The 25,281-nt window shown below is 32.2% G+C and overlaps 1 protein-coding gene across 4 annotated transcripts in view; it reads left to right on the forward strand.

Annotated features, from left to right (window-relative positions):
* Nucleotides 1–25,281, forward strand: part of KIAA2026 (KIAA2026 ortholog) — a 108,421-nt gene that overhangs the window by 62,295 nt on the left and 20,845 nt on the right. For 3 of the 4 annotated variants that reach the window (XM_018052015.1, XM_013965945.2, XM_018052016.1), the window contains 2 exons: nucleotides 5,779–5,858; nucleotides 13,997–14,086. In XM_018052015.1, the coding sequence (XP_017907504.1) occupies nucleotides 5,779–5,858; nucleotides 13,997–14,086 (170 nt within the window). The remainder of the gene's footprint in view (nucleotides 1–5,778; nucleotides 5,859–13,996; nucleotides 14,087–25,281) is intronic. The other variant, XM_005683685.3, reaches the window with a different exon arrangement.

Below are 25,281 nucleotides of genomic sequence, written 5' to 3' on the forward strand. Positions count from 1 at the left end.
GTGGCTGTGCTGGGTCTTGATTGTTGTGCAGGCTTTCCTCTAGTTGCAGCAAGCGGAGGCTACTCTCTAGTGGCAGTGCACTGACTTCTCATTGCACTGGCTTCTCTAGTTACAGAGTACAGGCTTTAGGGCACATGGGCTCAATAGTTGTGGTGCACAGGCTTAGTTGCTCCGCAATATGTGGAATCTTCCCAGACCAGGGATTGAACCTGTGTCTCCTCCACTGACAGGTGGATTGTTTACCACTGAGCCATCAGGGGAGCCCTCTTTCTGCCTTGTAAATTTTGAATTTATTTTCAGTTATTTAAACCTGTTCCTTATTCTTAGAAACATTACAGAATATAAAAACATTGTCATTTTCCCAATTGTGCATACTTAGAGCACCAGATACTTCTCCTTCATAATACTTATTTATTAAATTTATTCTTAATAGTTGCATTTATTTCTAGGTTATTTTGATGCTTGTCTCCCCTCATTTCTATAACATCCTTGAGAATAGAAGGATTATTTTATGTTTTGCTCCCTAATACTTAGCATAATAACTGACACATTGCATAAGAATCTATTGAATGAATAAATGAACACACATAGTATGATTCTCCAAGATATATTAATAACTAAGATTTACCATTTAACATGTATTTTCATATTCTTTCAAAGCATTTTTATTTTTGAGTAGGATTATACTATACATACTATTTTGCAGTCTGCTTTTCTCCCTACATGGCAGTTTACCATGAACATCTTTGTGCAATAAGTAGATCTCTGTACCATCATTTTAAATGAGTGCCTAGGATTCTGTTATATGTATTGTGTAGTTCATTTAACTAGCTTCCTTAATGGACATTTCAGTTGATTTCAGTAACATACTACTGTAGATTGTATAGAGCAAATAGAGTTGACTGAAATGAGTTATAAATTTTAAAAATGAGAAGATTTTTTTATAAAACCTGAAAAAATGAACAGAAATGATTCACAATACACTGACTGTTATGAAAAAGCTTGTGGTATTTTTAAGTTATTTATTTCAACTAGTTTGGTTTGGAAGGTTTTTTCCCTATTTACATGGTCATTATTTTCAATCAAATCATTTTGTGTAGTTCATCTAAACCAACTAAGATAAACAGGACAAGTATTGTTATTTTCTTATTATTGAAGAAATTAAGATTCAAAATTAGTAAATAGCCTCATTTAATAATTGTTAAGTATACAGTAAAGACCATACAATCAAAGGTCAGAGAGGATAAATCAATGTATTCTATAGTATGATTTTATAGAGGATGAAGGACTTTGAAGAATAAGGGGGTTGGGTAGATGAAAGTGGTTAATAAGTGAGCAAAACCACGGAGGTATAAATAAGCAAAGTTTCACTGAGAAAAAGTAGAGTAATTAGAGAAGAACTTAAGGAAAAAGTTGAAAAGTTGGAGGTTTAGAAGGCATTTGAATGATGGAAATATGCCATTTGGGGATGATCTCTTTCTGGGTTTGTGGTGCTGTTTTAGATAATTGAATCAGGAATACAGTCTGGGAAATGAGGTTGAAATAAAATATATCAAATGTATAAAAAAGTAATGAGCTGCTTATAGGGAATGACTGAGAAAGTAATGTAATCTACAATATTTGATTATATTGAATAATCAGATAAACCCAGGCCTGTATTTGTGAAACAGTTGTATAATTCTGTGTTAATATTACTATAGATATGTGTCTTTATGGAGAAAATTCTTAGAGAACCAATTCAAAATGCCAAGATACTAGAGTGAAAGAATTGATTATATTCCATGGCCTTTTATTTTAATGCCTTCTACTTACCCCACCCCCCAAAACCCAGTACTCTTATAATGCCTACTGTGTACCAGGCGCTATTCTAAGCCTTTTAAGTCTCATCTAAATCTTAGAATAAATAAATAAAAGTAAAATGCCAACTTAAAAAAATATATATATATTAGCCAAGATATGGACATTTAGTAAATAAAAATCATATTTAGACTTTCTGTGACTTTACAGTCTAACAGGCACTTGCCAGAATTGCTGATAATACAAATGCCCTTGGGTTTCTAATTTTAACAGTGATCAGTGTCTTAGTATTCATTCACATCAGAATCCCTAAAATGAAAGTACTGAGATAGAAGTATGTGTGTTGAATAGTTTTTCAACTATTAACTGTTGAAGTTAATAGGAATATGTAACTTGCCCTCTATATAACTTGTTGTTTTTTAGTCGTTTCCAGCTCTGTGACCCTATGGACTGTGTAGCCTGCCAGGCTTCTCTGTCCATTGGTTTCCCAGGCGAGAATACTGGAGTGGGTTGCCCTGGAGCAAAAACAGATTACCAAATAAAGACTGTGTGGTTTTATAGTATTCCATTCTCCATTTTAAAAGCAATAATTAATGAACAGTAACAGTTAATTTTTATTGATGAATATAGAAAACTTTGTATTCATATTGTTCTGTTGAGGACAAAGATATTAAGTAATAGTGAATATGCAAATCTTATAACCCTAAATAACCAGTCAAATACAAATACAAATTACATTCCTGCAGAAAGCCTGAAAAAATGCAGTGTTTTACCATAAAAAGAGCACAGCTTTGAAGTGAGACATATCTAGTACAAATATGTGCTTCAGTGCATGTTAGTTATAAGTTCTCTGTTAATTCATTTACCTGATTATAGCCTGTTTATTTCTCTGTGAAAAATGAGCTAATACTTATCTTGCTGTAATTTCACAAAAATTAATGGAATACTGAATGCATGGTACCTAGCATGGTATCTGGCACATGGTAGGAATCAGTAAATGTTAACTATGATTTTTAAGAGGTTAGAATTACGTAATGGAAAAAGCATGAACTTTGGAGTTAAGAGGCCCTGGCTGTGGGGATTACTTATTATAGTGTAACACTTAAGTAAGTTAAAAACCTTTTGATCTTCATTTATCCCACATTAAAATGGAGGTTTTGCCTACCTTGGAAGGTTTCTTTGAGAATTAACTGAGATAACTTATATATCACCTTACTAAGTGTCTGACACATAGTAAGTGCTCAATAAATGTTAGTTTCCTTCCTAGGTCATGTTGTGAAACACTTTGGCAAATTGTGTAAATTATTTACATTCGATTATAAAGTAGACTCAGAATTGTAAACAGTTACCTGCCTCCCTTTCCCTATCCCCAGACTGAACATTTCTGATGAAGAGTAGGATTCTTACATTTAAGCTTCTTAACTTGTATACAGAATGAATAATGGGATTTTTGTTGTCAGTAATTCCCAATCTAGTAAGGAAGAGAAACATGTAAAGATAATTGTAACACTGTATGGTAAGTGTTACATTAATTGATATATGTACAAAGTTGAGTGGTAACATAGAGAACATCAGAACAAGAATAATTAAAATGAAGGAGTAAGTTAATAAATTGAAGAAGGTTGAAAAATAATTAACATTTTGTTTAAACTCTTATCACAACGTATCTAAGGCAGATGAGAACCACTAACATGTGTTGATGATTTACCCTGTGCCTAATAGTAGTCTAAGCTCTTAGCATGCTTTAATTTGTATAATTCTCACAAAGTTGGAAATATTATTCCTGTTTTAGTGAAGCTGCACAAGGGAATAAAATAATTCGCTCAAGGTCTTGCAGCTTGTAAGTGGTTAGAGCTGAAATTCCAATCTAGGTAGTTTAGTTCCAAAACTCCCAATACTAATTCCAGTTTCTTAATAACATTTAAGTTATCTAAATGACATGATGAAAGGAGGTTCCCAGTAATCACCTCAGCTGCTTAATTTATTCAAATAGAGTGGTTGTTAGAGTTAATTGAGAATTTATTATGTAAGTTTGGTGTTTCTGTGGCAATAATATCAAATTGATTAGAAATATAAAAAATGTCCTCTGTTGTGCTTGTAAATAAGTAAATACAAAATCAAATTACTTTTAAAAAGCTAGTTAGAGGCGTTCTGAGGGGTGGGGAATAGGAATGAGGAAGGATTTCATTTCCTTCAAACTGTCTTAAGTCAGCAAGCAATTAAATCTTTTCCTGTAAACTTTCGATAATAGTAAAGATAGCATGTCTCAGAGGAGAGACATTTTGGTGTTCAGATCCATCAGTCCACTTGAGAGTTTCCTATTGCACCCAGTTTAGAAATCAGTTATTAGCTGTATTATATAGTAAGATAGTGCTCAGTCATGTCCAGCTCTTTGTGGTCCCCATGGACTGTAGCCTGCCAGGCTCCTCTGTCCATGGGATTTTCAAGGCAAGAATACTGGAGTGGATTACCACTTCCTACTCCAGGGGATCTTCTGGACCCAGGGATTGAGCCCACATCCCTTGCATCTCCTGCATTGACAGGTGGATTCTTTAGCAGTAGCACCACCTGGGAATCACTTCTCGGATATTGCTAAAGCAGCTCACCCACCTATTTTTGTATAAATTTAGTTCTAATATTTGTACTGTGTGAGCACATAAGCAAATAAGAGTAATGAGAAAAGAAAATATATGTTAGGTTCTTAAATTTAATTAAAAGCAAAAGTCAGTAGCAGGTTGTTAACCTATTAAAACAAAACACTAAAACCCTTGTGAATCTCAGCAGTTGAAAATTTGCAGTAGTTCAAGTGTGGTATACTTGGATTCTATTGAGTCAAAGTTAGAAATGATTCAAATTACAGTTCTGTGATCTGATTTTACAAATACAAAAGAAAATAGAACTATATTGTAAACTAGAATATGCTTATGACTTGAATAAAATGTGCTATCAGATTGATTGTTTTCATGCAAAATCATCATATCTATTAAAATATTTAGAAAAGAACAGTAGGAATTATTTAGTATAGCAATTTTCTCTTTTGAAAAAATAGTTTTTAAACTGATTTTAGCATACAAATGATTGTGAGCTAAAATTAATTTTTTATTCCCTTACATTGTAAACTTTTGGAGGGCAGGGTTTCCATTTTATAATTCTTTGTTGTCCCCATAAATTGTACTGTATCTCCTGTTTAAATAATTTATTAATTGATTTTGCCAATTATAAATGGGAAAAAACATTTACTTTAATATGTTCCTTAAAATAAGATAGAGGCTGTATGTATGCAAGTATTTCTTTAGTCTGCTTAAATACATATTGTAGATTATATATACTTTATGCTATAAACTGAAATTCTTTAAGAATATGGATTTATTCTTCCCTGTGGTTTCTGATTGCACAAATGATGAGGTGCACTTTAAAGGGAAATGTTTACCTTGTTTTAAAACTGGTTATTGAATACTGCCAACAGCAGCCCATTAGGGGAGTGCAGAGCTAAAGAGATAGAAGGAAAATCTTGTTTCCTAAGCTACTGAGAGGATTTTCACGTTAGGTTGAATAAAGACCATAGTCTTCAGAATATAGTTCTGTACGGGTTCCTGACTACAGAAGTCGTTGTTAAAGGTAAGGTTTTTTTTCCCTTATGTAACCTCATTTTAAGTTGTGAGTTACATTTTAACTAAGCAGTAGTAATATGACTTTTTATTTTCCAAATCTTATTGTAATTAATTCTGGTACCGTGCAACACATTAGAGATTATAATAGTTTGGCTGTTAAGAAAACACCATTTGTTAATATGTCTGTTATGGGTAGTTACAGTTTGATGTTTGCTTTTGCTGGGGCTTGTTTTGATTCATCATTTTTATTTGACTCACTAGAAGCCATCTGTTAGTTATAATTTAACTTTCAAGGTTCTATGTAATTTGCTTTTTGTTAATGAAATGCTATAAACAGCATTATGAAGCTTTTCTCTTTTAATCTTGAAAGGAAAAAAATCCATATCTAAAAAAGCAATCACAAAGAAGAGGAAAACTGTCACAAAGTCACCTGCTGTACCAGAATTTCAGGTAAATGTTTCAATTTTGTCTCAAAGTTTTTCAGTTTAATTTTTTATATCTGTGTTTACATTGTTCCTCAAGAGACAGGCCAAGTTCCACCATAACACACAATACTTCAATGAAATATTTCCAACTATGACTTTTTCCCTGCAAGTGCAGACATAGCAATGATTTAATCTGCTAGTATTTCAGAAATTTTTACCTCTCTTTTTGTCTTGATATTAAAAAAATCTGTGGTTTGTTTATGCTATGCTATCTTATAGAAGTGGTTTAATAGAAATACGTTAAACTGTTAACTACAGTGTAGCATATAGTGTATGTGTGTGTATATACATATATACACATACACACATATATGTAAATGTGTTAAATGAAAGTCTTCCAAGAACAAACTCTAGTTTGTACATGCTAATATTGCCTAGGTAATCTATTTTAATTTATTTGGGCACTGTAGAAATGATAGATTTATTAACTTAACAGTTTTTTTTTTAACACAGCTATATATGAACTTCAGAGAGACTATTAACTGAATGGTTTTTAAACATTTCTGCAAAAAGAAAAAAAGTACTTTTATGTTCTGCTGTGTGATTATGTGAAGAGTTTTCTGTTTGAAGCTGATACTGGAATAAGCAAAGAAGTTTACCTTAAATAATATTTTTATTTTCTACTTTATAAAAGATGAGTTTTCTACAACAAATGACTTTCTAAAAATTTTCTTGTAGTAGTGTGTCCTATCTATTTCTGGTTTAGGTTATAAAACTAACAATTCCAAAAAATATAAGTGATGTTAAAATGTAACAAAAAAGAAAATAAAGGAGTAATAACTACGAAAATATTGATAATATGTAATATGAGTTTAACAATTACATATATCCAAAAATGTAGACACATCCTTTTTTTGTAAGTAAAATTTCTGTTTTAGAAGTGTTTATTTTAAATGGAAGTTAATAACTGGTCAAATTTAATACTTTTAAATGAACAATAAAGAAAAGATATGTTTTTCTCTTAGTATTTTAGAATATTTTTAATGACATCCTTAGGATGAATAATTTCTACAGAATCCTTTTATATAAAGTAACCCTGGTTTCAGCATATTCTGTAAAAAGGAAAAAAAATATTTACTGTTTATTTAGAGACCTTTCTACCGTTGCTTGTGCTCCTTATTTAATGCTACAAGAGTATATGGTTATTCATTCTTCCACTGATTTCGTGCTTCTCCCACTTATTTTTTTTCCTTAATACCTCAAAGTATTCATCCTGGGAATATGAATCTCAAGACAAATCTGGTCCATTGTTGATATTTGCCTTCATCCCTATATTAAATGGATGATTTTTATATGTAGTAAGTAACACTGCCTAAAGTAATTGTTTTTTTTAATTGAAGGTGATACTCATTAGTGAGGCATGAAAATTAATTTAGTATATTACATGGCCAGCATTTCTTTTTAAGCTAACACAGTTAAAATAGAAATTTTAAGAGTGTGTCAAATATAGTAAAGGTAATGTTATTTCATAAAACCTTGGTTTCCATTGTGTGTGTTTACTGACATGCAGTGTAAAATGTATTTTTGACCATGAGTTCTGGGCAAAAAAAGTATGAAAAATACTGTCTTAAGTGATGCTTTTAGTTAGTTACCGACCAGTTGCTTACCACTCAGAAACTGAAGGTCAAAAGTACATGTTTTGCTGAATTGAACTGTTTAAAATAAACAACGTCCTCTTCCTGGTTCTTAAGGTTTTCTGGAAAGAGGGCAGGGCTGTGTGTTGGGGGTGGGTGGGGCTAGGTATGGGGAATAGACTTATGAGAACAGGTGTTCTTATTCCTGATTTATAATTTAAATACCATGATAGTATTGAGAAAGAAAATTGACAGCCATCTCCCAAGAAATAGGTCATTTGCTTCAAATAAGCAAAGAATAGGAGATAATATTGGTCACTAGTAAACTTTGTTGTTACATGCAGAACTTACAGTTTTGCCTTTCAGAATAATTCTGTGATAGTTTCTTTAAGTATTTGAAAGTCTTCCACATGTAAGAAGACTGGTTATTATAAAACAAAGAAGTGAATTTATTTCCTTCTCAAAAAGCTCTAACAATATGACATTTAGTACTTCAGAAACATGTCCAGGGATTAAATTGCATGAAGTTTTTTTCTTTTTTTTTTTTAAGGTTCTGGTGAATTGAAAAAGTAAATCCTGTCTTTGACTTCAACTAGTTTTTAATTTGATAGTTGTTGATTTTTTTTTAGCTAGTTGAAATGGGTAAGCCTGTTTGTTTCAGGAAGAATCCATATTTATTCATATAAACAAGTGATACCTATACTTCAGGACAAGACAGTAATCTCCCACTCCTGTTTAAAGTATACACTGTAAACAGTCAAAGGCCTGTTGTATTTATATTTGTGTGTATATTATAATGAGATTGACCATATCTGTACCAGTTTTTCCTAGGAGTTATATCAGTGGTTCTCAAATGTTCAATGGCATAAAAAGAAACTTATACTTTTATTAAAAATGAAAAATTCTGGGTTTCATCCTCTAATGGTCCATCCTTGATTCAGAGAGTCTAGATAGATACTAATAATCTGGACAGTGCTTAAGCATGTAGATTCTGGAACCAGGCTACTTGGGTTAGAATGCCATTTTAGCACTAACTCTGTAACTTATTTAACTGCTCAAAGCTTCTAATTTCTCATATGTACAATGGGGTAATAATAATAGTTCCCACCTCACAAGGTTGTTATCAGGATTAAGTGATAGAACTTAATGTTTTATTATCTTATATTTTAAATAAGCATGTCAGATGCTTCAGACAGTATTGTACTTGTGAGTAGGAAAATAATTAATTATTGGTTAAAGAGCATCTATTACTGACCTTTACCACTTTCCCCAGCACCTTAAGAGCTTGGAATAAGTCTCAGATTTGGTCAGATTTCATCATTAAGCCTACAAGTATTTGAAAAGTGGAAAACCAAGTGGTAGTATTTGCATCATTATATTAGAGGGAAAACCTGTGTTTAGCCCTTCTTACTGTAGTGCTGTTGGGAGTTATACATTTGGCATATAGGGGAAGTTGCCATGTTTTTACTTAGCAATAGTTTCAAAAAGTCAGGAAATATTTTTAGTCTTCAGCATGTGGGTGATTTAAGCTTTTGTGTCAGATTTAACAATTTTACTGATTACTTTGTTAAATTGACTAGACTATTTTTTTGTTTTTCTATATCCAGTTTTGTAGTACAAGGAAGACTGTTAGATTGAAAAGTGAATATTGATTTTCTTAATAAAGTTAACTTTTACCAAGAATATTAATGTTTAATATTTGAAAGAGAAGCCTAATATTATGTGAATTTTCTTTTTGTGCACAGTTATAACAGTCATAGAAAGTATTCCTAAAACGTGGTTTGTCAAGTCTCAAGATACAGTTTTAAAATAATTTAAGAACCTTATGTCATGTGTGCTTGCTCCTATTCCATGTGTGTGATTTATTCTAAAGGCTTCTTTGCAGAGAAAATCCAGAACCCAGGTGTTGACTAAGATTTATATAGAAGTATTGTTTTTTAGCATAAGCATAAACTCAGTGATCTTTAACATACCTCTGAAAAACACACTGTTGCTCCATTTAACCAATGGAGAAACTAAGGGATATGAAATAAAGTACTATCCTCAATGTGACAATTTGGGATTAAAATTAGAATTTAACTGCCTCACAGAGTTAAGGACCTTTTGATTGTATTGTTGTTTTGAATTGCTGCCTCTTAAAATGAGTATTTTCAGCTTCAGCTTTTTATTTCACTTTTAACATCATGGAATTTTACTTCCCGCTGAAATTTTTTTCTGTTTTTATATATTGTGCCTTGAGAGAAAGGTTTTTCTTCATATAGTGGTATAAAAATGTTTTGATTTATTAATCAGACTTGTCATGTTGCTCATGATATCTTTATTTACAGGTTTTGAAGTAATCATTATTGCTGATATGATGATCCTAAGAAGTGAGAAGGAGTGTTCTGTCCTAATAATTTTAACAGATGTCAATATAATTTTAGTTTAAGTATAATATAGGTTTTAAATTTATACCATGCATTTAGTTTTTTGCTTATAACTTTATAATGTAATAAATTATTGGAATGTTTTATTAGAATGGTAGTGAGCATGGTCCATTTTATTTGGACCTATTCATTTTGACTTCTCTGCATTTCCCTTTGCTTTTTAATGTAATTTACCATATTGTTTTACTTTTGTATGCTATCTTACTTACAGTCTTTTTGGAGCAAATAAATATCTCTCAAACTTATGGAATTTATACCTGAAGGACATAGTATGTAGCTTAAAATAGTGATTTACTTTGTAATTTTTCTGAGATGTGATTATGGAGTTCTTTTGATCTCTACAGGACCTCCCCTTCTCCCCCATATATACTTATTTCTATAGACTGTATACACACATTTTTGCTTCTTGAGTTGGAGAGAGGGCCTTTTAATACTTAAATTTAATAGATATGAAAGCTTAGATATAAATTAATTCCTTAAACTATAATGGGGTGCTCAGTCGTTCAGTTCTGTCTGACTCTTTGCGAGACTGTAGCCCACCAGGCTCCTCTGTCCATGGGATTTTACAGACAGTGCTGAAGTGGGTTGCCATTCCCTTCTCCAGGGCATCTTCCCCACTGAGGAATAGTACCTGCATCTCTTATGGCTCCTGCACTGGCAGGCGAATTCTTTACCACTGGCGCCACCTGTAAAGCGCAAAACTACACGAAGTTCAAATTATTGTTAGTTTTTTTTTTAATTTGTTTTATTTTGCTTAGAGAGAACCCTTAAAGAATATGATGTAAGAGGAAGAGGAGTCCTAGGTTCCATGGTATTCCTCTATGAGTGTGTCATCTTTGGTCACTTAATCTCTGTTAAACTAGCTTGTGTGTGAATTGGAGATACCCCTCTTTAGCCTTGGCCAAGGTTTGGACCAAATTACTTTTTTTTTCTTTTGGTCCCTTTCAGCTCTAAAATTTATGATTTTGTGACTGTCACGAGTTGCACCAAGTGAAAGATTGATTTGAGGGAGAGTTTAACAGCCTTGAAGAGGTTCTTCCTGGGAGATAAAACTCTTCTTGTTAACCTCTGCAGTATGACTGAAAACCTTCTCTTTGAGTGTTGGCAGTGTGTCCTGACTGTAATCCAAGCTGCTGTGGAGCTTTCTTTCACCCTTGGAGGCACTAAGCCCTAGATTTTTTTTTCCCCAAATTTAAGGTAATGAGAAGGAGGTCTTAATAAGGTTTTTTGCTTTGTTCAAAAAAATTCATGTTCTTATTAAAGTCAACTTTTCTTATTGGATTGATTCTATTTTTAAAAGCATCGTTTGAAATTAAGCTGAGTGTAAAGCCCACACACACACAAAAAGGCCACACAAACACACCTTACTTTGTAAAGAGAAGAGTGTGTAAATGACAGAATTGACATAAATATTTTCCCTTAAAATATAACCTCAAAATGATAATTATGACAAAAATAATTACTTTTCCCTCAAAATATAACCTCAAAATGATAAGTAACAAATTTAGAATATGTTCTCATATAAGAATTTTCTAATAACTTGACTCTATATTTGGAGTATATGTATTACATATTGCATACATATGTAGAGGGAGGTATATATTAGTACTTAAAGAGTATAAATTGTTAGGTAGGTATTAAGTTGCTTTAAGATAGGTTCAAAGTAAATATTGCTAATAATATTTTAACTCTCAAATTCAATAAAATTTATGTTTGAATCATGGCATTTAAGGAACATTTGTGCATTAACATTGAACATTTGTGCTTTTAATTCAGTATTCCATCCCCTATTTGAAGATAATCTTTTTAAATTTTGTACTCATTTAGCTCCATACTACCAAATGTTTCTGTGACCATGCAGATTTGTAATTCATAATCATTTAGTACATAATTGCCCAAAAATGTGAGATTTGCAGCCCATACCTGGGAACTTGTTACAAATATAGAATCCTAGGTCCCGCCTCAGACCTACTAAATCAAAGACCTCATTTTAACAAGATTCCCAAGTGACTCCTACACACATTGAAGTTTGAAAAGCACTGATTTAATACAGCTTGATAACTAGTAAAGTATTTTTTTAATATATAGCTCTTACAGTATAGAAATAATTCCTAGTTTGACTTCAAAACTACGTTATCTGTTTCCTTAAATGAAATAGAAATATTTTCTGATCTCATGACTAATTGCTAATTAAAAGATCTTAAATATTTTAGGATGTGTTCAGGTATAGGGGTATATATTTTCATTGTTACTGTGAGTTTCTACAAAGTACAAAGAAAATGTACCTTTACTCCATGTATAATGAGACAGCTAAGTGAAAATGAAAGTGAAAATTGCTCTGAGCTTTGCCTTATGTACAAATGAGAAATCCATGCTATGTCATTAACTAGTACACCAAGTTGAATGAATGGGGTGTAACCATTTGCAAGTTCCATGGCAAATTTGACATGGTAGTCATAATAGCATTTTATACAAGTTTAGTTCCCATTGAGTACTTACTAGAAACCTGGTGTAGGGCCAACACGGTTCTGAGGCTTTATTTATATGATGGAAGTTGAAGACATTATCTAGTTCTAAAGGCACTTACGTAATTAGCCACTTTACTACTTAACCATCAGCATTTCTTCCATAATTCTAGATTTGGCAAATGGAAATGTGTATAATGTGTCAGCAGCAATATCCTACTATTTAGTTGTTATACTGGTGTTTTGTACTCTGAAATTGTTAATTTGGGTTACCTAAATACATGTTTCCCCTGCTTTGTCAGTTCTGTGAGTTTGAAATTATGTAGATGTTTCTAATCATTGTTAATACTGAGTATAATTTATATTATCTGTGATAATTCTTTCTTAGTCTATTCGGTTGAACCATATTGTCTTTTTTGTAACCAAAGACATATCAACGTTTCATATGGTTCAACTTAAAGTGTGGAGGCTCCTAGTCTCCCATTTTTGTCACATAGTAGTCACTAGGAATGATCTTGTTGTAATTCTCTTTTGCTTTGTGTTTTTGTCCATTTTCTTTTAAAAGAAAATATGCCTTTTAGGAAAACAGTGCCCTTACCAAAAATTAATGAATGTAAAAAATATGAAACTAATAAAAAATTAATAATGAATTAATAGCTTTATAAGTATAGTATTTTTTCATTTATAAATCTAAAACTTTTCCCCTGTATGTGTTGCAGTTCTGTTTTAGAAATCTTCTATTTCTTTTACACAACAGATTTTTAAAAATGTAAGTTTAAATTATTTTAGAAAAAAAGTTGAATATTATCAAACTGATTGAAACATTCAGTATAATTTTACAAGATCTAATATGTAGTTACTAATATTTTTGTTATGTTGCTGATGCTTCACTGTTTATAAATATTTAGCAGTTAAGCCAGACTTGTTTGATTATCAATTAGTAACTAAAGACCAATTGTTTTGACCATTTGCCAATATTACCAAAGTGAAATAAGGTAAACCACACAGTTATGAAAGGCAATAGATGCTATCTTTGGATCTGGTTTTATTAAAGACTACTAAGATCATATAAAGAATGTATACTTAATTTCATTAACTTCTTTCAGTATATTCATATAGTTGGAGTCCCTCTTTATTAGCAGTCCCAGCAGCAGTGATACAATTTGTTAAGTTATATAGTTAGCAACCAAAGCAAAAGTAAAGCAATTGTTCTCCAGGGGTGCACTTACTCACCTGCTCGGAGACTGCTTGATGAAACACTTCATAAAGGTGATCCAGTAACTGTGAAATCTAGGGTGAGTTTCCAGATCTTTGTCATTCTGGGCTGAAAGTTAAGAATGTTTTTAAAAAAAATAAAAAAATAAAAAACAACCTGGATTATAAAACAAACTGAAAGATGGGGACGTGGGATGAAACCACCAATGTTGAAATTTCAGCTAATTTTATACTAAGCCTGAAGTTCATACATCATAACAAGTAAATATCTTTTAAAATATCAACTGTGGAGCTTTCTTTGCATTTTACTGTTACAAAGACAAATAATTGTGAATTCAATGTGTGTTAAAACAACTTCTGTTACCACATTTTGGGTGTTTTATATTATGTGTTATCAAGCTGTGTTTTTGTGTTTTATTTTAGCTTATTTGCACTAATCTTGATGAACTCAGGGAATTAATCACAAAAATCGAGAATGAACTCAAAGATCTGGAAAACAATAGAAAAAAATCGGTAGGTGTTGATCCAAAAGTTCTATCTATTATTGTCAGCATTAAAATTTATTCCTGCTTTTTCTAAAGCCTTTTTAAATCTTGTTGTCCTGAATTACATATAAATTTGCTTGAAAAATAGAAAGATGTTTCTTTTATTTTTCCTATGTGGTCTAGTTTTCACTTTTAATAGACAAACATGGTGCTGGGGCAAGTACATTAATTTTGTTTGCCTGGTTTCTATCAGGTTTAGTTTTATGTATTTCCCAATATACTGGTTAGTTGTTTTCTGACTGGTAGTTTTGGGGTAGTACTTACCTTACAGATATTCTTAATTAATAATATATGCTTTTAATGGATTAGCTCTGACATAAATAACATGTAAATTATTTAATCTTGCCCCAGATGTTTTTGATACATGCTTAACAGTAAATCTTAAGAACCTTTAGCATCTAAAGGTCTTCTTTTAACTTTCACTATACTAAATTCACAATTAATCTTTACCTTCGCTTTTAACTGTTCTTGAGAGAATAGAGTATAAAGGGCTTTATTTTTATTCACCCAGCACTTGGTAAAACACTCAATTATGTTATTTATTAAATTAGTAATACCCATTTAACTGACACTTATAGTTCTATTATATCATAGATTTGAAACACAAACACCAATAAATAAATGGAGAAGGCTTTAAGCATTGAAAAAAAAAATCAGTCACTATTTTAAAAAATCTCTTTATTTTATGCCTCAGGAATGTCATGAAACCACATTTAGGAACTTGTTCAGAACCTGTTAATCTAGAATTGTGTATGATAATAAGGTTAGAGGTATAGCAAGCTTCATTCATATCAGCAGATTTGTAATACTCATTTTATATGTTGTTCAGAAAGGACGTATTGGTAGCACTCTGAAGGAAGGAAATTAAAGTACTGGGAGATCATTTAATACAGAGGTAAAACAGCCTTAAGTATTTCAGAAGTATCTCACATGATACCCCTGAGACTATTGGCTATAATCTAAGAGATGAGATAATATGAGGACAGCTATCAAAAGCATTAAGAAAGCATCATGTTCAGTACACTTTTGTGTACAATATATAATCTGAGAATGCACAAAACTTTATTTTAGGATTTTTCCATTAAAAATGGTTTAGATCATTATAAGACTATGAGAGGTTATCTGTTTTGTTTTGCTTTGTTTTGTTTTGAATATGTCAGCAATCTCTTGGTGTGGAATGAACCCTACATGTTGTTTTAAAACAACCTCTGTGATATATTTCTCAAACTATATTAAAATATTTTTTCCCCAACCAGTGTTTTTTTAAATGTATTTTATGTGTATGTTTTTAAAGGATTGATTCTATTATTTAATAGGAAAAATATTTTGATCAGGATATTTAAAGTTTTTTTTTTTTTCTGCAGAAGCCATTTATTTTTAGTGACTTGTCCATAATTCATGACTCTAAACAGAATTCTGTTAAGTAAATTTGTTATTTGTTTTTTATTAGCTACAGTTAAACAATAGCATTCATCTTAATTTGTTCTCATATTATAAATTAGGATTTTGTTTTTAATGGATAGTTCAAAGCATGATAGGCTTATGTGGTTACTTACGGTATGTAGTATAAGACAAAAAGACTTTTGCAAGCATCCTAGAGTTTTTCTATAAGCCATCCACCTCATTTCCATTGGTAGTATAAGGGATTAGCATATTGCCTTCCTTCATGAAAGTAATTATAAGAGTAAAAGAAAATATAAATTACAAATATTTGACTCTATAGTACTTGGGGGTATGTTTATCAGAAAATTTTAGGTTATGTATAGGTTTTAATTGTTTAGATTTTGTGTCTCTAAATTTTTGACTTGTCCATAACCCTTGGTATTTGCATATTAGTTTTAAAATATGTTTTCTGCTCTTCAAGAAATAGAAATTCTTTGAACTTTATTTATTGGGAATAATTGAGATTACCAGTATACAGGCTACTTGCCCTAAAATAAACTGACTAAAATAAATTCATGAAATAAGTTTTCATGAATAACTTATCTTAATAAAATGTCCAGGAATAAAGGAATAGTAAAAGTTTGCATCTCAGTGTCATTCCTTATTTTTTACAAAAGCTGATACTGAGTATGATAAATTTTATTGAACTTTTATGTTGGTATTGAATACTAGTTTGTCATCATTTGGGAGTAGGGGTTCCACTTAACTGAATTTTCTAGAAAACCTAAACATTCAGTACTAAAATCCTTACTTGAATCATTTAATGAAAAAGATTTCCCTGCCTCCCGGTACTATACTGAACATAATTGAACCCTTTTCTTGAAAACTCAGGGATCATTATGATTATCCATAATTGTACTGATACCCTAAAAATCTATTGATGTCAGTAACTCTATTAAACATTCACAGATAGGCCTTTAGGTTATATGTTTTGAAGGTTTTTGTTTGTTTGCTTGCTTTTGTTCTGTCTCTTCATTGTCAGTCTGTCATTTCTTGTGTGTGTCCATTTACTTGCCCTAACTGATGGTTGCAGAGCAAGTAGCCATGTTGTCAAAATTGGGCTCATGGTAAGGAACTGAGAGATTTTATTAATAATGAAATGTATGAACTTGGTGGTAGTGATAACCATTTTGTTTATTCCTTGCATAGTGAGCTTCCTTCACCATTGCCAGACAAATGAAGTTATTAATATCGTTCTTCGTAAGAGGATATCACTGAAAAATAATGTCAAAACAACTCTGTTGTTCATCATCAACTTTCATATCCATAATAATGACTTCAATAACAAAGAAGATATATATTCCATATAAACTTTTGGTTGTCATAAAGGGATTAGCATATTAGCATGTCATTACTAAAGATAGAAATTATATATGTGATAGAGGGTTTTAACACGGATTCATTTAAACACCTGGTTGTTTTGGGAAGCTTCTCTACAGGGCATTTCAAGATGTTTTTCTTACCAAAGCAACAAGGAAGAATTACCCCATTTCCTCATCCAGGTCAACGTTCCATTAAAAAAGCTTTCTTAATCTCTTGGAGGTTTTGCCATTGAACTGCTCATTGTACTGGAAGAGTTAGTCTTCTAAAATCTGGATTGTTTACTCATTATTGCAGGACAATTAGTTCTACTTACGATTTATAGTGTGAAGAGAGAAATAAGTGATTTAATTTTCTTGAGTTTACTTTAGTTCACTTTATCCCGTTACTTCATTTAAAGGTTTATTCAAAGAGGAATCAATGTCCTTTACATCTTCCAGTGCCATACAAATTACCTACCTGAGTTTTGTTTAAAGTGAGACATCTGACAGAGCTAAATAGAATTATATAATTTGACAAAATCCTTTAATTTTTGTCTGTCTCATTATTATTTAGATGATAGGGGTTTTTTTTTTTTTTTTTAGTGCTCTAAAGAAGACATCGTGATATTTTATTGTTTTTATCTTTGTGGGTTTAATCAAGAGATAAAAGTTGTACTTTGGAAATTTATTAGTTTTCCAGAAAGACAGCTTTACACCTAAGATATTGATAAATTTTCCTGATCCTATATTTGAAATTTGTTAAACATTTTTGCTATATAAATAATCAAACGATAGATTTTTGTAAGACTAATACAGAAATGGTTATTATGTTTCTTAATTTTTCATGTGACCCTAATCTCTCATATTTGCATAATTTCCTTATGTTTTATATTATTGTTTAGATCTTAAAGAGTTTTCAGTCTTTTTGATAATGAAAAGTCAGTGTAGAGATGGGGTGTATGGAAAAGTGAACATTTGGCAGAAAACAAAAAGATAAACCTTGTCTGGACTACGACATGATAAATAATAGTCATCAATATAAACAAACTAAACTTTAAAATATAATACCATATCTTTCTAATATACCTTTTAGGAGTTAAGCACTTCAGCACTGAGCAGGTTTTAAGACTTCAGATATTTCCGGATGTCATATTCAGTATGTAATAAAAGCTATAAAACTGTCTGTACTCTTTGGTCCTGTAGTCGTAGTTAGTATTTAACTTTTATCCTCCCCATTTTGCACACTATTCCCCTATCCCCCCAAAAGTAATTTACACAATATTATGTTCAATATCTCTCTCATAGTAGAGAGAGCAATAATATTAACAGTGGTATGTCATAAGGCTGGTAAAATAAAATATTTGTAGATCATTGTTACTATATGGAAGTATTTGTAAAATTGTTAACTTTTAAAAACATTCAAAAATATATACACAATAATTACAGTATGTCAAAAGGCATAGTTTTTTTGTAAGACATGTTTTAAGAGAATTAGAAATTACAAGTCATGAACAAAATTAATCTTTACTATGTTCTTGAAATAATTTAAATTCATAATAATAAGACTTCTCTTGCTTAACCGAAGGCTGTGCATTAACTAGATCAAACATTAGAGAAATCAGAAGCTTAGATCAAAGATGATTACACCCTAGTTTTTGTCAGAGTTTTGTAAAAGCCAATGGTTATCAATGAGGAATGACTTTGCACCCCCACTATGAGACTTTGGCAATGTCTGAAGATATATTTGATTGACATAGTTGAAGAGGTGGTACTGGCACTTAATGGATAGAGGCCAGTAGTGCTACTAAAAATATTCTACATTGTATAATCTTATAATGCAGATGATAGCCCCCCACAACAAGGAATTATCTGGCCTCAATTACCAGTCATGCAGAGATTGCTGTAATAACTAAATTATCCTTAAATAAGTTTTTGACTATTACATCATTGTATATCTTATTTTCTTATTCTAGATCTTTTGATAAAGGTTAACAAAACTGAAAAAACTCTCAGCTGTGGGGAAAAAGATGCTTTGCCGTTAAATAGTCATATTTAAAGCTTTCAAAAAGTTAAAATATCCTTTTGGAAACCCTGTATAATAAATAAGTTCCTTTACCTGTCATATTCTAGTCTTATTCAATAGGCGCATACTTCCTCATTGTGGTCTGTGTACTGTACATAACACCAAGGAACTTGGTAGATATTCAGAGACTGAAAGTCTTTATCCTCAAGGAATTCACTTTAGAGCTTAAGCTTTTTCTCCCCAGTCCTGAGGATAAATCTTTAATCGGTATTGGTTGGGCTGATTCCTATCCTTTTATAAAAGACTTGATCTTTGATTTTTCAAGCCATTTAAATTCAGGAGCCACTACTTCTAGACGCTTGCTTCACTCACTTAAAGACATGTTTATGTATTATTTGGGAGTAAGGGTGGAAGGGTAGATAACATATGGACTTTCTGAAGAATCAAATATTAACTGACATACTCAAAATAATAGTAAGGAAAGAGAACTAGATGACTGGAAACATGAACCAGAACAGTAGCTGGCTAGTAAGACAAAGCTTCAATTGACTGTAGTCACCAAATTATCTGAGAATGCATTATCTTCATTTGTCCATGGTAGGTCTCACTTTGGGCCTTTTTTTTTTTTTTTTTTTTTGACATTTAATAACTACTCTGTTCAACTGAGAACGGGATATTAACTCCTATTAATAGTGCTCACCTTTTCCATTACTGGAATTTGGCGTAGTCTGTATCCCATCAGGGAAACTTTCTTAAAAGTAATATTTGAACCTATTTTCTCCCAATGAAAGTTCCAATTAAAAAGGGAAAATTTTTTATATTTTTTACATCAGCCAGAATATTAATACTGTGTCTTCTCAGCAAGGAGTGAACTTCAAGGAAGAATTGAACTAGGTGACAGATCCTTCTATAGTTAGAGATTCATGGTGCAGCTTTTATAATTTGCCTTAAACTCTTTTGAATTACAAATCATACACACTTACTCAAATATAAGTAAGTTTAAATGCCAAATATTTTTCAAAGCTGCAAGTAAATTTGTATTATTTTCTATTTAATTTATCTATTAGTTCTATTTAACTCTACTGCCTTTCACTGACAAGAGTTCTGACAAATTGAATTTAAATCCATGAGGTGCTTGAGACCAAAAATAAACTTTGCATCATTCTATTTATTTATATTACAGAAGAAATCAAAATCTTTGGAAAGCCCCCAAAATTTAAAGGTAGAATAGTTTAATATCTTTTGTGAATTAGGGAAGAATATCATCCAAACAATAGAGAAGATTAAACACTAATAAAACTTCCCTGCTATCTTATACTCTGTAGATACGAAGGTAAAAAGTGATACATTATATATTAAAGGAAAATTAATCCAGATCTACCAAAGAATAAAAAAGAGTCTAAATAGAAGACAGAGTCCACATATGGATCTCTAGCACTTTAAAATAGAAAACAAACAAACAAATATATATATATCCTTGTATGGAACCAGTTTCTTTTAATGAAGACATGATGCTAACTAGTTGTAGCAAGTGCTTTTAATTAGGACAAAAGTATTTTAAGGCAGATTTAGTTGCATGAAATACTGATAGACAATTTAAAAAACAAGATTTTAGGGTCCAAAACTAACAGTAATCAATAACCATTTAATATAGGAATATAGGTTATAGCCCTGTAAACCCTAGCATCACTGCTTTAAAATATGAAACAATGGCTTGTTCATAATGAACAAGTCAGTAAGAGTTAAATTATATTCATTGTGTGCTCAGAAAATCTGGAAGACATGTATTTTAGGAATGATTATCAATTTTTAGAAATCTTTTCAGCTAAGTAGAAAATCTCAGCTAAGAAATTTACTTCTGTGGTTCGAATACTTATTGTGGACCTACTGTGTACTGAGTATTGTAATGGAGCCTGAGAAAGTGAAAATAAGTAGAATACTGACCCTACTTTTAGTCTTATCCCCAGTCATAATTTCATTTACATGGAACTTTTTATGCTCTGATGTTACAGTGTAGCATTACTTAGTGATTCAGATTGTGCTGTGAATTGCATGAGAATCCACCTTTCTGATAACAGGTGTAGATTTGATTAAATGTTATTAACCTCTTTGCTACCACCAGTTTACTAAAAAAGGTCAGATTCAGATACTACTCAGTAGTTAATTTCTAGTCCAGGATTTTTTCTTCTTTATGAATGGAAGTGGTTACATACCATCAGTTATATCCATATTGTTAGATTTTCTTCCCCAGTAATAATGACTATTTCACTGGGAATGTGATCTGTCCACTGTCTCTACAAAGTCAAATGACACTGAAATTTCCAGTATTATCACTGATGTATCACTGTTGTTTATCATCATGCTTTCTAGTTAAATGCTCATTTAGAAATACAATGGAAACATGGTATGTGCTGTGCAGTGTTGGTATCTTTAAATGCTTTTGTTTCCTATTGAATTAGTATTAAGAGAAAATAGGTTAGAGTACCTAAAGAGAAAATACTAGTATATGATAGAATAGTTCATATTAAGACCTCTGGTAGTGTTAAAATACTTTTTTTTTAAACTTCTTCCATACTAATATTCAAACACTTCACTATATTGTCTAAGTAGTACTTTTTCAAGAGACTGTATACCACCATGATGAATGTGGTATTTTACCCCCAAAACTGTGAATATGCAAAAATATATTAATACAGTGGTAGTTACTTTAGGTGAGCAATAAGCAAAAAAAGTAGATACTTGTTACCTTTTCATTTACTATTACTTAGATTAAGGAGAATGTGAAATAATTAAATTATTAAAATGCTTAATTCCAGTTAATTTATGCTATGTTTTTATCCATTTCCATTAAATTATTTGCAACCTAACTTTGGATATTCCTAATGTTTTTAAATAAGGCATCTTTATATATAAATCCATTTGACTTTTCTAAAAGCTATTTGAATTTTATTAGAAAAGCATGATGTATTATTATATAATCCCTTTCCACCATATGATTTATGTTGGTGACAAGAACCAAGCCTATAACAAAAAATGCTCTGTTTTATGATCCCTGTTTCTGTGCTCCAGCAACACGTGTAAGTAGAAGCATGTAGAAAGAGAGCATTTTTGCCTTTTTCATATACATTAAGTTTTTGTACTCTTCTTTTTAATAAAAATTATATTTTTATCATCACAATAATACCATTTCAATTTTAAAAATATTCTTTACGTATTTATATATGATAATCTTTTTCTGCATACAACAGTTGATATCGATTTTGTTTAGAAATCGGTGTAAGAAAATCTAAAAGTAACAGAATGAATTGTATAAATCAATTACTTTCACCTAATATTCAGAGTATCTAAACTTATTAAATGTGCAAAAGATCCATAGTGATAAGACATTTAATAAATCTAGAATTTATTTGTTTTCCTCTTTTCTTCCTTCTAGATGTTCAGTGTCCCCAGCATCAGTAGATTGCCAATTCCCTCTCCTCGCAACACCCCAGCCAGTATTAATGCTGGTCTGTCATACCCATCCCAGATTACTGCAGCAGAATGGAGTTTTTCTTTAGTTGTAAGGTAAGTTTCCCTCCCCACTCATTTCACACAAACAGACTTAGCTTTCCATTTTACAATATTGTGTAGTTTTGTAAGTTTTTTCAGAGTATCTTTTCTCTTGTGGTTCCTTAGGTTATTAACATATCACATTATAAAGCTTATAAAACTGCATAATATAATAAAGCACTTATCTTGTGACCATAGACGAACTCCTTGTTGTAGTAATCCCTATCAGGTTATAAAAGCTTTAGTATTTGACAGTTGAGCCATCTCATGGAAAGGGAGCTGGCAATCTACAGCTGCTGTGGACATTGGATGAGAAAATATTGAAAGGTAAGCCTCAAATTTAGATCATACTGTATACTTTTGGTTCCATGGTGTGTGCTTGAATTCATGCTTCATGTTAAACTTTATAGTAAATTTATAAAGAAAGATATATCACTCTCTTCTTTTTAAAGAGACCATCAGTAAATATTTGGATTATTAAGTTCATGTAACATATTGGGATTATTTTGGAAACATTTTTTATTCCTGAAAATAGAATTCTAATTATTAAAAATAGTTCATTTATCCCCATATTGACATACCTGTTTATAAAGAAAAGTCAGGACTAAACTTATATACGTAAAGCTTATAAAATGTATTTTTTATTATAGAAACAGTTATAACACTGTTCCACAAATAACCATTTACTCCTTAATCTTCCTACCTACCATCTTTTTTTTTCTGTTCTTTTTTTTTTTTAAGTTGGAGGCTAATTACTTTACAATATTGTGGTGGTTTTTGCCATACATTCACATGAATCAGCCATGGGTGTACATGTGTTCCCCATCCTGAACCTCCATCCCACCTCCCTCCCCATCCCATCCCTCTGGGTCATCCCAGTGCACCAGACCTGAGCACCCTGTCTCATGTATCGAACCTGGACTGGCAGTCTGTTTCACATATGATAATATACATGTTTCAATGCTATTCTCTCAAATCATCCCACCCTCGCCTTCTCCCACAGAATCCAAAAATCTGTTCTTTACATCTGTGTCTCTTTCGCTGTCTCGCATATAGGGTCACTGTTACCATCTTTCTAAATTCCATATATATGCATTAATATACCATATTGGTGTTTTTCTTTCTGACTTAATTTGCTCTGTATAATAGGCTCCAGTTTCATCCACCTCATTAGAACTGATTCAAATGCATTCTTTCTAATGGCTGAGTAATATTCCATTGTGTATATGTACCACAGCTTTCTTATCCATTCGTCTGCTGATGGACATCTAGGCTGCTTCGTGTCCTGGCTATTGTAAACAGTGTTATGATGAACATTGGGGTACCTGTGTCTCTTTCAGTTCTGGTTTCCTCAGCGTGTATGCCCAGCAGTGGGATTGCTGGGTCGTATGGCAGTTCTGTTTCCAGTTTTTTTAAGGAATCTCCACACTGTTCTCCATAGTGGCTGTACTAATTTGCATTCCCACCAGTGGTGTAAGAGGGTTCCTTTTTCTCTGTACCCTCTCCAGCATTTATTGTTTGTAGACTTTTTGATAGCAGCCATTCTGACCTGCGTGAGATAGTATCTCATTGTGGTTTTGATTTGCATTTCTCTGATAATGAGTGATGTTGAGCATCTTTTCATGTGTTTGTTAGACATCTATATGTCTTCTTTGGAGAAATGTCTGTTTAGTTCTTTGGCTCATTTTTTGATTGGGTTGCTTAATTTTCTGGAATTGAGCTGCAAGAGTTGCTTCTATATTTTTGAGATTAACTCTTTGTCAGTACTTCATGTGCTATTATTTTTTCCCATTCTGAGGCTGTCTTTACACTTTGCTTATAGTTTCCTTCGTTGTGCAAAAGCTTTTAAGTTTAATTAGAACCCATTTGTTTATTTTTGCTTTTATTTCCATTACTCTGAGAGGTGGGTCATAGAGGATCCTGCTATGATTTACGTCAGAAAGTGTTTTGCCTGTTTTTCTCTAGGAGTTTTATAGTTTCTGGTCTTACATTTAGATCTTTAATCCATTTTGAGTTTATTTTTCTGTATGCTGTTAGAAAGTGTTCTCAGTTCAGTTCAGGTCAAATGCTCAGAAGTACTGGAGGTTCAGCTTCAACATCAGTCCTACCAGTGAACACCCAGGACTGATTTCCCTCAGGATGGACTGGTTGGATCTCTTTGCAGTCCAAGGGACTCTCAAGAGTCTTCTCCAACACCACAGTTCAAAAGTATCAAATCTTTGGCACTCAGCTTTCTTTATAGTCCAACTCTCACATCCATACACGACCGCTGAAAAACCATAGCCTTGACTAGACTGACCTTTGTGACAAAGTAATGTCTCTGCTTTTTACTGTGCTGTCTAGGTTGGTCATACGGAGAAGGCGATGGCACCCCACTCCAGTACTCTTGCCTGGAGAATCCCATGGATGGAGGAGCCTGGTAGGCTGCAGTCCATGGGGTCGCTAGGAGTTGGACACGACTGAGCAACTTCACTTTCACTTTTCACTTTCATGCATTGGAGAAGGAAATGGCAACCCACTCCAGTGTTCTTGCCTGGAGAATCCCAGGGACGGGGGAGGCTGGTGGGCGGCTGTATATGGGGTCGCACAGTCGGACACGACCAAAGTGACTTAGCAGGTTGGTCATAACTTTCCTTCCAAGGAGTAAGTGTCTTTTAATTTCATGGCTGCAATCACCATCTGCAGTGATTTTGGAGCCTCCAAAAATAAAGTCAGCCACTGTTTCCACTCTTTCCCCATCTATTTCCCATGAAGTGATGGAACCGGATGCCATGATCTTCATTTTCTGAATGTTGAGCTTTAAGCCAACTTTTTCACTCCTCTTTCACTTTCATCAAGAGGCGCTTT

The sequence above is a fragment of the Capra hircus genome, chromosome 8 (genome assembly GCF_001704415.2).
Source record: "Capra hircus breed San Clemente chromosome 8, ASM170441v1, whole genome shotgun sequence".
Lineage (NCBI taxonomy): Eukaryota > Metazoa > Chordata > Mammalia > Artiodactyla > Bovidae > Capra > Capra hircus.